At 45.4% G+C, this 12,549-nt stretch overlaps 1 protein-coding gene across 2 annotated transcripts in view; it reads left to right on the forward strand.

Moving 5' to 3' along the window:
• The window catches only part of LOC145538492 (uncharacterized), a 77,338-nt gene extending 66,034 nt beyond the window's left edge, over positions 1-11,304 (forward strand). Inside the window, exons 3-5 of one of the 2 annotated variants that reach the window (XM_081570618.1) lie at positions 8,697-8,785; positions 9,943-10,026; positions 10,135-10,275. In XM_081570618.1, coding sequence (XP_081426744.1) covers positions 8,697-8,785; positions 9,943-10,026; positions 10,135-10,170 — 209 coding nt within the window. In that variant the 3' untranslated portion in view covers positions 10,171-10,275. Of the gene's footprint in view, positions 1-3,684; positions 3,937-8,696; positions 8,786-9,942; positions 10,027-10,134 lie in introns of those variants that run through there. The other variant, XR_014076911.1, reaches the window with a different exon arrangement.
• Positions 11,305-12,549: the final 1,245 nt, after the last annotated feature.

Raw genomic sequence — 12,549 nt, forward strand, 5'->3', positions numbered from 1 at the left:
TCTTTGCTTTGCATGGCTTCCATTTCCCCAAAGTCATCGCATTGTCCAACTGGCTGTTGGAGCTCCATCTACTATGTTTACATTCCAGCTGGCAAGAAGGTAGAAGAGGAGAGGAATACATACATTTCTTTTAAGGATTGTCCAGGAATATTAAGTGGAAGTTAATTATATTAATATAATTGGCCAAAATTTAGATGTAAAGCCACACTCTGCTACAAGGGGTGCTTTATTTTGAGTGGTCATGTAGTCAGAGAACTATTAGAAGCTCTTTTATTATGGAGGAACTAGGAAGAATAAATATTTGGTACAATTAATCTCTGTCATATCCAGCAAGGAGAAAATTTTTCCTAATTCCACCTCTACTCTTGACCTGAGACCTAAGAGAAATTCTTTCTATGAGAGTTTTAGATCACATAATGAAGGTAGCTAACGCAGTATTTGTCAAACTTTGCCGCACATGGTAATCACCTGGGGATCTCAAAGACTACTGATGCTTGGCTTCTACATCCATAGCTCTTTGTGGTGATTCTAACATGCAGCAAAGTTCGGGAACAAGCCTCTAAATCTTTGACCTTTAACCTAAGATCCACTGCATGTTGACTTGTTTCATTCTATTTCTCCCTCTGAATTGAGACCCCAGCAGTTGCACTGATACATATTACTGGTAGCAAGGTTAGGTATTGTCAGGGCTTCCCTGGTGGCTCAGATGGTAAAGAATCTGCCTGCAATGCAGGAGACCCAGGTTCGATCCCTGGGTCGGGAAGATCCCCTGGAGAAAGGAATGGCAACTCACTCCAGTATTCTTGCCTGGAGAATTCCATGGACAGAGGATCTTGGCAGGCTACAGCCCAGGGAGTAGAAAAGAGCTGGACACAACTGAGAGACTAATGTGCTTTTCATGATCAAGGTGAATCCATTACCAGTCCTGCTAGGGCATGTCCTCCTGACAATAGCCTGTGATATTTTAATATACAAAGGAAAACATATTTTAATTGTAGCTATATTTGAACACATGTATTACTTCTGTGTGACATGAAAATAGAAATTCTGGTCGTGTGTGTGTATGTGTGGCAAGGCTCAGACATGATGGTGTATCATCCTTGAGGATTTATATTTCAAACACAAGAACTCATTCAAATCAAATTCTGATGACCCTCTCTATTTGGCAGTATGTTTGTCATCTAGAAACTCAAAATAGCATTTTAGAGATTCAAACATTCTGAGCCAGTGGCATCTCAGCCTGTTACTAGCTGTCAGATATTTTATCCATTCAAGTCTATAGGTGGGCAAAGGTTATGTTTCTTTGAATTGTTAATGTGGAGGCCTGTCTTCTAAGTTGAGATGTGAAAGGAGGAGAAGAGGAATAAAATGGAAAATTTTCAAAGAAAAAATCTAGACAGGTCATTTCATCCACCTCTTCACCTTCAGAAAGAATGGCACTAAAACATTCCAAGCGGATGAGAACCTATACTATTTTTATAGCTCTTAAGTGACAAGATTTCACAACCCCATTCTCCCTGCACCACATTTCATTGTAATAATTTGCAGCTAGGAAATTTTTCTTTGCATCAGAGCCAAAGGCTCTGATGAGGTTAATCCTATTTCTTCCTTGCTGGTCTTCAGTTCAAGATGGGTAACAGCATCCTTTGTGAAATTTTCTCACACACTTGGAAGCTGTAATTATGTAAATCTTCAGGTTTCTCTTTTCTAATCTGAATAACCTCCCTTCATACCTACCTATCTGTTACATTGTTTTCAAATGTAATCATCTTCATGGTGATCTTCTCTCAAACATGAGGTTCTCAAACTTGTCTGCACTTGGAATCACCTGGAGAGCTTCAAAAACTACTGGTGCCTGTGTCCCACCTCCAGAGATTGTGATTTAATTGTCTGGGGTATGTCCTGAACTCTGGAATTTTGAAAAGATTTCCAAATGATTTGAAATTGTGGACAAGTTTTTGAACCCCTGTCTGAACCTGCTACTGGCCTGTTATCCTCCTCTCCTTCCTCCTTGCTAACAGAACCTCAAATAGCAGTGCCAGATTAGGAGTCATAATCAGGGAACAGTAATTTCCATCCCTAAGTCCCGTTAGAATCATCTGTAGAGCTTTGACATTAGGAATGCCTGGACCCCACCAATGAATTAGAACAGTTAGAGGTGGGACTGGGAACCTTTACCTTTAAAAATGCTCTCCAGGTGTTTATAATGCATTACCAGGGTTGGGAGCCATTGGTGACAAGTCAGTGGTTCTTGAAGCATTTCCCTAAGATCATCAGTACCAGTATCACTTGGAAACTTTAAATAATAAAATCCTCAGGTCCTAACCCAGGCTGACTGAATCAGAATCTCAGCGGGTGGGGCGCGGGGAACGGGGCGGGGGTGGCAATGAGTGGTGTTTTAAGCCCTCCAGGTAACTCCAGTGCTTGCTGAAGTTTGAGAAACACTAGTCTAAGCCAATTACCATGAGCTTGGTCCCTAATTTCCCAGCCTCACAACACATGGCCGTGTGACCCAGCTCTGGCCAATGAGACATAGTAGAGGTCTGGGAAGAGGTGGCTTCTGGGAAGGCTCTTACTTTCTTGATGCTGGAGAATGGACAAGGCTGGCAGTATGTGTCTGCTTCATCCTTCCCCTCCATCTTGAAGGTGGGAGACCCCTGACACTATAGCTGCCATTTGGGGGGCTTCAAGGCAAGCAAACCCAAGGAAAGCCCAAGAGAATCTCATAGGTCTTGTTCCTGGTTATAGTACATTGCTAACCAATACCAGCAGTAACCCGCTTCCATACTTGTTATGGGAAATATAAATTTCTACTTATTTAAGCCATAGGAGGATTTTACAATGGTTGCAGCAGAACACTATCCTAATTGATAGAGAATCAGATCTTCCAGTACTATCTACATGGAGAAAACTCGGAATTGGATCCAATATTGATACTTGGAGCTAATGCTAAATTTAAGGGACTGTCACTAAGTTTAAAGGATTGTTGCCTTCTATCTAATTCTAAATATTCCTAGCTACATATCACCATTACACAAAGGAGCTTATTTTAAATGATTCCTGAAGCTCACCCTGATGTTCTGAATTGGAATCGCCCAGACGTGTACTGGGAAACTCTGCAACTTAACAAGTTAACTTCTGCTCCCTGCTGGTCCCAGTCCCCACATGGTGGCTGAAACTATGGTGAGGCAAAGAAAGAGTCCAAGGGTGAATTTTAAAGATGCACTCACTCCCAGGGTGGTGCAACTGTGGATCCTACACTTGCAAGCCCCTGTGTGTGAGTGCCTCCTTAAATTTTGTGCCCTAGGCACCTCATTTGGTCTCACCCTATTCTCTACTCTGATTCAGATTAGATACTTTAACAGGTGCTGCCTGTCTTTAAGAGGCAACCCCAAATAATCCTTTATACAAAACCATCAGCTAAATCAACTGAATTATCTAATTTTGCAGTGGTGGTTCCAGCATCATAAAGACACCCACGTTTATTTATAAGTTATGCCATATACAGTTTAATTTCAGTTTGGGGTCTGCATCTCAGTGTCAGGCGACACCAGTTTCCTTCTGAGTTGAAAAATAACTATAGAGCTGATTGTCTCCACCCCTGTTCACCCACATGAAAACGGAAATGTGATCTTGTGAGAGAAGAATTTAATTAAGTGAGTCAATGGGTGTCGGATAGCACAGTGGAGGCAGAGTCCAGGACTGAGGTCCTCCTCTAGCTACAAAGCACTCAAGTATCGGTGACTAGAATTAAAAGTGGAAACTAGTAGGTGTTTGTAAAAATATGTGTCGAGCTTGGCTATTCCTGGTTTCCCAAAAGCGTTTTAGGACACATATATGCTGCGGTCTCCCAGAAATAGAAGTGTGGGTAACTCAACCCAAAGTTGTGGTTCCTGTGTGCTGCCTGTGTTGGATGGTGCGTCAGCAGAATACACGGTGAGGCATCTGAGTGGCCTGACACTCGGCAGCTTCCTAAGGATGTTTCCTGAGGGTGAGCAGGGAGGGAGGGGTGCCGACTGGGCACAGGAAGGGAAGTCACATGTGACTTTGGTTGAGGCAGAGCCTCCGGACTGAAGCTAAGATGGATGCGTTTCAGTCCACGTTTCATGGCTCTCACTTTTGATTTCATAGGTGTTGTACTGATGGCAACAGCTGGTGGCTTGTAGCCGGAGAGCCCTAACCAAGTGAACTATAAAAGGGCCCTCTGTCACATCCGCCGGCCTGCTGCAGAGGTGGCCTTAGATTACCTGTCATCTTGGTGTGGCTGGTAGGCACCCTAGTACCGATCTGGCAAATATTTAACAAGTAGTTGCTAAAAATAATGACTGTACTTCCCTGCCTGATATATGCTAGAGACTCCAACTGAGTTCTCTCGGTGTGATTGTCGGAGATTTATGGCAGCAGGATTAGATGTCCTCTCTCTTGCTGTGGAAGGGGATTAGTTACAATTCTACCTGTGAACAGGAGTTGAGTAACGGCTGTCTTGAGGCTACTTCCCAGTTTCCTGTTCTGCCAGTCTTGAAGCGGGCAAGGTGGCACTCAGCAGCCACTGGCAAACTGAGACTGGATTAAGTCAACACTCGAATGTGTCAGAGGGTTTGGAGCGAGCCCAGAATGTGTTTGCTCGCTGGAATGATTGAGAATCCACATGTGGTGCCAGACTCAGCCCGCCCTGCCAGCACCCAGGCGTATCTGCGGTGTTTGCTGAAGCCCGTGCTCCTGGTACAGAGGGCCCAGCCGGCTCTGTCTGCAAAGTCACACTCCCAACACATAGCTTGGATGTTCTGATGAGATGCAGCCAGGCATACAAAGGGAAGAAATGACATGAGGTCTGGGATATGTTTTTAAAATATTTAAGAACTTCAGCAGAGAATGAAGAAAGAGAAATAATAACAGGGGCTTGAAACAGCAACTAGGGCAGAATCATGATTGTTGAATCTGGATTTGGGGTAAATGGGAATTCATTATTCTATTCTTTCTGAGTTTGTGTATTGGAACAGTTTTGAGATGAAAAATGTGTTTAGAAGGTTAAATTGTCATGATAAAGATTGTGAACAATGTGGTTCAGTTCAGGTCAGTCGTTCAGTTGTGTCCGACTCTTTGTGACCCCATGAACCACAGCACACCAGGCCTCCCTATCCATCACCTACTCCCTGAGTCCACCCAAGCCCATGTCCATCGAGTCAGTGATGCCATCCAGTCATCTCATCTTCTGTCATCCCCTTCTCCTCCTGCCCTCAATCTTTCTCAGCATCAGGGTCTTTTCAAATGAGTCAGCTCTTCGCATGAGGTGGCCAAAGTATTGGAGTTTCAGCTTCAGCATCAGTCCTTCCAATAAACACCCAGGACTGATCTCCTTTAGAATGGACTGGTTGGATCTTCTTGCAGTCCAAGGGACTCTCAAGAGTCTTCTCCAACACCGCAGCTCAAAAGCATCAATTCTTTGGCACTCAGCTTTCTTTATAGGCCAACTCTCACATCCTTACATGACCATTGGAAAAACCATAGCCTTGACTAGATGGACCTTTGCTGGCAAAGTAATGTCTCTGCTTTTTAATATGCTCTCTAGGTTGGTCATAACTTTCCTTCCAAGGAGTAAGCGTCTTTTAATTTCATGGCTGCAGCCACCATCTGCAGCCATTTTGGAGCCCCCCAAAATAAAGTCAGCCACTGTTTGCACTATTTCCCCATCTATCTGCCATGAAGTGATGGGACCAGATGCCATGATCTTAGTTTTCTGAATGTTGAGCTTTAGCCAACTTTTTTACTCTCCTCTTTCACTTTCATCAAGAGGCTCTTTAGTTCTTCTTCACTTTCTGCCATAAGGGTGGTGTCATCTGCATATCTGAGGTTATTGATATTTCTCTCGGAAATCTTGATCCCAGCTTGTGCTTCCTCCAGCCCAGTGATTCTCATGATGTACTCTGCATATAAGTTCAATAAGCAGGGTGACAATATACAGCCTTGACGTACTCCTTTTCCTATTTGGAACCGGTCTGTTGTTTCATGTCCAGTTCTAACTGCTGCTTCATGACCTGCATACAGGTTTCTCAAGAGGCAGGTCAGGTGGTATGGTATTCCCATCTCTTTCAGAACTTTCCACAGTTTATTGTGATTCACACAGTCAAAGGCTTTGGCGTAGTCAATAAAGCAGAAATAGATGTTTTTCTGGAACTCTCTGGCTTTTTTGATGATCCATCAGATGTTGGCAATTTGATCTCTGGTTCCTCTGACTTTTCTAAAACCAGCTTGAACATCTGGAAGTTCATGGTTCACGTATTGCTAAAGCCTGGCTTGGAGAATTTTAAGCATTACTATACTAGCATGTGAGATGAGTGCAATAGTGCAGTAGTTTGAGCATTCTTTGGCATTGCCTTTCTTTGGGATTGGAATGAAAACTGACCTCTTCCAGTCCTGTGGCCACTGCTGAGTTTTCCAGATTTGCTGGCATATTGAGTGCAGCACTTTCACAGCGTCATCTTTCAGGATTTGAAATAGCTCAACTGGAATTCCATCACCTCCACTAGCTTTGTTCGTGGTGATGCTTCCTAAGGCCCACTTGACTTCACATTCCAGGATGTCTGGCTCTAGGTCAGTGATCACACCATCGTGATTATCTGAGTCATTAAGAACTTTTTTGTACAATTCTTCTGTGTATTCTTGACACCTCTTCTTAATACCTTCTGCTTCTGTTAGGTCCCTACCATTTCTGTCCTTTATTGAGCCCATCTTTGCATGAAATGTTCCCTTGGTATCTCTAATTTTCTTGAAGAGCTCTCTAGTCTTTCCCATTCTGTTGTTTTCCTCTATTTCTTTGCATTGATCACTGAGGAAAGCTTTCTTATCTCTCCTTGCTATTCTTTGGAACTCTGCATTCAAATGGGTATATCTTTCCTTTTCTCCTTTGCTTTTCACTTCCCGTCTTTTCACAGCTATTTGTAAGGCCTCCTCAGACAGCCATTTTGCTTTTTTGCATTTCTTTTTCTTGGGGATGGTCTTGATTCCTGTCTCCTGTACAATGTCATGAACCTCCATCCATAGTTCATCAGGCATTCTGTCTAGCAGATCTAGTCCTTTAAATCTATTTCTCACTTCTACTGTATAGTCATAAGGCATTTGATTTAGGTCATACCTGAATGGTCTAGTAGTTTTCTCCACTTTCTTCAATTTCAGTCTGAATTTGGCAATAAGGAGTTCATGATCTGATCCACAGTCAGCTCCCAGTCTTGTTTTTGCTGACTGTATAGAGCTTCTCCATCTTTGGCTGCAAAGAATATAATCAATCTGATTTCGGTGTCAACCATCTGATGATGTCCATGTTTAGAGTCTTCTCTTGTGTTGTTGGAAGAGGGTGTTTGCTATGACCAGTGTGTTCTCTTGGGAGAACTCTATTAGCCTTTGCCCTGCTTCATTCTGTACTCCAAGGCCAAATTTGCCTGTTACTGCAGGTGTAACAGGAGTGACTGGTGTGACAGGTGTGACTTCCTACTTTTGCATTCCAGTCCCCTATAATGAAAAGGACATCTTTTATGGGTGTTAGTTCTAGAAGGTCTTGTAGGTCTTCATATAACCATCCAACTTCAGCTTCTTCAGCCTTACTGGTCAGTGCATAGACTTGGATTACTGTGATATTGAATGCTTTGCCTTGGAAATGAACAGAGATCATTCTGTCATCGTTTTTGAGATTGCATTCAAGAACTGCATTTCGGACTCTTTTGTTGACTATGAGGGCTACTCCATTTCTTCTAAGGGATTCCTGCCCACGGTAGTAGATATAATGGTCATCTGAGTTAAATTCACCCATTCCAGCCCATCTTAGTTCACTGATTGCTAGAATGTCGATGTTCACTTTTGTCATCTCCTGTTTGACCACTTCCAATTTGCCCTAATTCATGGACCTAACATTCCAGGTTCCTATGCAATATTGCTCTGTACAGCATCAAATCTTGCTTCCATCACCAGTCCCATTCACAACTGGGTGTTGTTTTTGCTTTGGCTCCATCCCTTCATTCTTTCTGGAGTTATTTCTCCACTGATCTCCAGTAGCATATTGGGCACCTACTGACATGGGGAGTCCATCCTAAAGGAGATCAGTCCTGGGTGTTCATTGGAAAGACTGATGTTGAAGCTGAAACTCCAATACTTTGGCCACCTCATGTGAAGAGTTGACTTACTGGAAAAGACCCTAATGCTGGGAAGGATTGGGGGCAGGAGGAGAAGGGGACAACAGAGGATGAGATGGTTGGATGGCATCACCGACTCGATGGACGTAGGTTTGGGTAAACTCTGGGAGTTGGTGATGGACAGGGAGGCCTGGCATGCTGCAATTCATGGGGTCGCAAAGAGTCAGACACAACTGAGCGACTGAACTGAACTGAGCTGACCTGGGCAGTTCATCTTTCAGTGTCCTATCTTTTTACCTTTTCATACTGTTCATGGGGTTCTCAAGGCAAGAATACTGAAGTGGTTTGCCATTCCCTTCTCCAGTGGACCACATTCTGTCAGACCTCTCCACCGTGACCTGTCTGTCTTGGGTGGCCCCACACAGCATGGCTTAGTTTCACTGAGTTAGACAAGGCTGTGATCCATGTGATCAGATTGGCTAGTTGTCCGTGACTGTAGTTTCAGCCTGTCTGCCCCGATCCCCTCTCTCAGTGCCCACTGTCTCACCTGGGTTTCTCTTACCTTGTAAGCAGGGTGTCTCTTCACGGCTGCTCCAACGAAGCGCAGCCGCCGCCCCTTACCTCGGACGCACGGTAGCTCCTCTCAGCCGCCGAACAATGTGGTAAGTTAATGCATTTTTTATACACTATTCATTTCTTTCAGGTGACCTCAAGCAACAAGGAGCCAGAACTATGTGGACTTTGATTTGGAATGTCTTTCCTACCCAGCCTTATCCACCTCCTGCTTGGGCTCCAGACCCTTGTTTTTCAGTGAAAAATGGCAGAATTGGGGCTCAAGAAATCCGAGTGCAGGTTCGATCTGTTCATTGACAGTGAGACCTTAGATAAGTCACTCGCCTGTCCCAGAGTGGCTTGCCTTCCTCTGAGAACCTCTGAGAACTGGGGCTGAGCCTGTGAGAACACCAGGTCTCCAGGTTCTTGGAAGATCCAGTAAAGTAAGGTACCCTATGAGATGTTGAGGAAGTGCTGTTAGTGACAAGAAGAGGTCACGTCAGCATTCCCAGGGCTGTGTGAGAACTGCCCCAGAGGTGTGTTAAAATTCTGATTCTGGGCCTCCACCACAACCTATTGAATCAGGATTTCCAGAGGTGGGGCCCAGGAAATGTGTGCAGCTGATTTTGCATTGCAGCTTAGTTGGGGGTGGGGGAGATACTGAATTCAGTAATAATAGTAGAGGGTCTTTCCCACTCTAAAACTAGAAATAGCTGTTTGGGGGAATTGGTCTTCTTTTGTACCAGGTTATTTTGATGGTTAGGTACAAGGCCCAGATTTGGGATAATTTCAAGGTGAAAAACAGAAAACCAGAATAAACAAGGAGGGGGGAATCTGTACAGGTCTAGAAGACTGAGGCCTTTTTAGCCAGAGGTGGAATGGTTCCCTGGTGGCTCAGTCGGTAAAGAATCTGGCTGCAAAGCAGGAGACCCAAGTTCCATCCCTGGGTCAGGAAGTTCCCCTGGAGAAGGGAATTGCAACCCACTCCAGTATTCTTGCCTGGAGAATTCCATGGACAGAGGAGCCTGGTAGACTACAGTCCATGGCGTCGCAAAGAGTCGGACAGGACTGAACAACTAAGCAACCCTCCTGAGAGGCTCCCAGCCCAGTGCAGGAGCTTAGAGTGGGAGAGCCAACCTTCTCCAGTGAGAGTGCCTGGAGTCTCTCCTGTAGAGGGACCCCTGGGTGGCTAGTCCAGACAGCAGGGCCACATGTCGGAGGGTGCCCTCGTGGTCCTGACTCCAGCCCTGTGCCTCCTTCACTGCAGGCACCCGGGACTGGTTGTCCCCCACGCCTGCATCCACCACATTGGCCACCCCTCCGCGTTCCCCTGCAGCACATTCCAGCACTGGTGAGTGTTTGCTCACAAGCCTCTTTCCTCCCACTCTTAGTTCTCTGAGAATTGTTGTTTGTCTCAGCTGAAAAGCAACCAAGTCAGTATTTATTAACTGTTTTCAAGGTCTTGTGCTACCGACCTCAGAGGAGACAAACATGAGGAAGAGGGAGCTTTTGTCCTTAAGCCACCAGACTTGTATGAGGAAAGAGAAGAGGCTGAGACGAGCACACAGATAACCCCAACACAAAGGATCTGCCAAGCGCTGTGAGTTGTGAAAGGCTCTTAAAGAGGGTGGTCACCTTCAAAAGACTTGACGGAGAAAGTGTGGTATTAGAGGTGGGTCTGGAATGGTAAGTAGGTCTTCTACAGGCAGAAAAGCATGGGGAAAGTATCAATATTGGGGGAAGAACAGGAGCAAAAGCATGGTGGTAAGAAAAGTTGGTGTGTGTGTGTGTGTGTGTGTGTGTGTGAGTGAGTGAGTGAATGAATGTGTGTTGTTTAGTCGCTCAGTCGTGTCCAACTCTTTTGCAACCTTATGGACTGTAACTCGCCAAGATCCTCTGTCCATGGGATTGTCCAGGCAAGAATACTGGAGTGGGTTGCCATTTCCGACTCCAGGGGATCTTCTCAACCCAGAGATAGAGCCCTAGTCTCCTGCACTGGCAGGCAGATTCTTTATCACTGAGCCACCCGGGAAGCCCGTGTGTGTGTGTGTCTCTGTGTGTGTGTGCACACGCATCTGGAGAAAAACAAGCAATGACATTTTGGCTGGATCCTGGTCTGAATAGGAGACCAGTGGGGCACAGATATAGGCTGGGGCCATTCAGAAGAGGCATTTACTTCAGCTTGCTAAATTGAAGGTTTTTGAGAAAAAACATGATGTGATCCAAGCAGTTGTTTGAGAGCACTGAGTTAGCAACCAGCCTGCAGACTGGAGAATCAGACAGACCAAGCTGGCCTATGTGGAGAGGATTGGAGAGTGGTGGCCCTCAGGATGGGGCACAGGGCCACCCCACGGTGGTACCCAGAGTCCAGGAAACTCTGGAGTCAGGCTGCAGAGAAGATTTCATGAGGTGTTATTTTAAAAACTCTGGTTAGTCTGAGGTGAGCCACTCTCTGTTCTAGACCTATGGTTGAGGTCTGGAGAGGTCGGCATTTTCCTATCTGATATAAGAAACACAAAATCAAGTTTCCTCCCCAAAGGAGCTGACTTTCAACATTGCCAAATTCGGCTTCCCCTGACACCTGTAGACATTCCACAGAAATCTGCAAAACAAACCAAAAAACCCAACTAGATGCAGGCCAGAGTACCCTGTCTTTCTTGTGTCTGCAGAACTTCTGAACAGCCCCGCTTGTAGATGATTTTATGAGCATGCAACAGTCTCCCTCCTCCCTCTATACCCTCCCCCTCTCACAGCTTCTGCCAGGTCTCCCTCTACCATGGCTCCACCATCCAGCTCCAAACCACTGACTCTCACTTCTACCATTGCTGGGACCTTCTGACCACCTCCATGCCGTCTTGTTCTCTCCCTGGACCTGCCCTTCGAGCCATAGACTTCCAGAGCAGTCCTTTTCAGAGTGAAGCAACACTACATCGCTGTATTCTTTCAACCCTCCGAGGATACTGCTCTGGCCTCCTTGCTGCTTGCACACCCACGAAACGTGTGCCAGACTCCAGTCTGGCCCTTGCTGTCCCCTCAGCCTGGGATACTCTCCCTTGCTTTATGGTTTTGTCAGAATGCCACCTCCTTAGAGCAGCCTCCTGGAGATGCCCTGTCACTCTCTTATCTATTGACCCGCTTCGTGGATCTTTGTACTGGTGATGACGTGAGTGTCTGTGCTGTCCATCTGCACCAGCAGGATGTGAGCCCCCTGAGGGTGGCTTTCTGTTTTGCCCATCTTAGTTGGTTCAGGGCCTGGATAAGGGCCAGGTTCTCAAATATTTGTCGAATGAATGAATGTGGAGATCTCTCTAGAAAACAATTTCCTTTGGATTTGCTGCTGTTTCTCAGCTCTCATTTCCTTTGGTGCTTGAAGGTTTTGATTTAACTGAGCACCCTGGCCATGCCCTGGACCAGCATGGAGCTAAATGTTTCTCCTCTTCCATCTCAGACCACTCTTGATAATTTCCCAGACTCCCTAAATAAATACACCCCCAGATTCACTCTTACCCCCTCCCTTTCCCTCTGCCTTTCCTCCATCTTCATCTCTTATCTCTTTGCAGATGATGCCTTACTGTTTACTTTCAGCCTAGATCTCTATACATTCCAGTCTTTCCAGTGCCTACTAGACATGATGGTGCCTCATACTTCATTTAAAATTTTTCTTCCTCCTCCTCCTCACTTTTTTATGCAATGTGTGTTACTAGCACTACTATTTCCTTGGCTCCCAATTTAGTTAGTCTTAGAGTCCTTTTTTGCATTCCTCCTTCAGACCCTCTTTCCTATGAGTCATCAGTTCTTTGAATCTTCCTTTGAGATGCCTCTTATGTCTCTTCAGCTATTTCCATTCGCATAGCACCCACCCTTGTATGGTCTC

The sequence above is a fragment of the Giraffa tippelskirchi genome, chromosome 2 (assembly GCF_054371585.1).
Source record: "Giraffa tippelskirchi isolate mGirTip1 chromosome 2, T2T-mGirTip1v1.2.pri, whole genome shotgun sequence".
In the NCBI taxonomy this organism is placed as follows: Eukaryota; Metazoa; Chordata; class Mammalia; order Artiodactyla; family Giraffidae; genus Giraffa; species Giraffa tippelskirchi.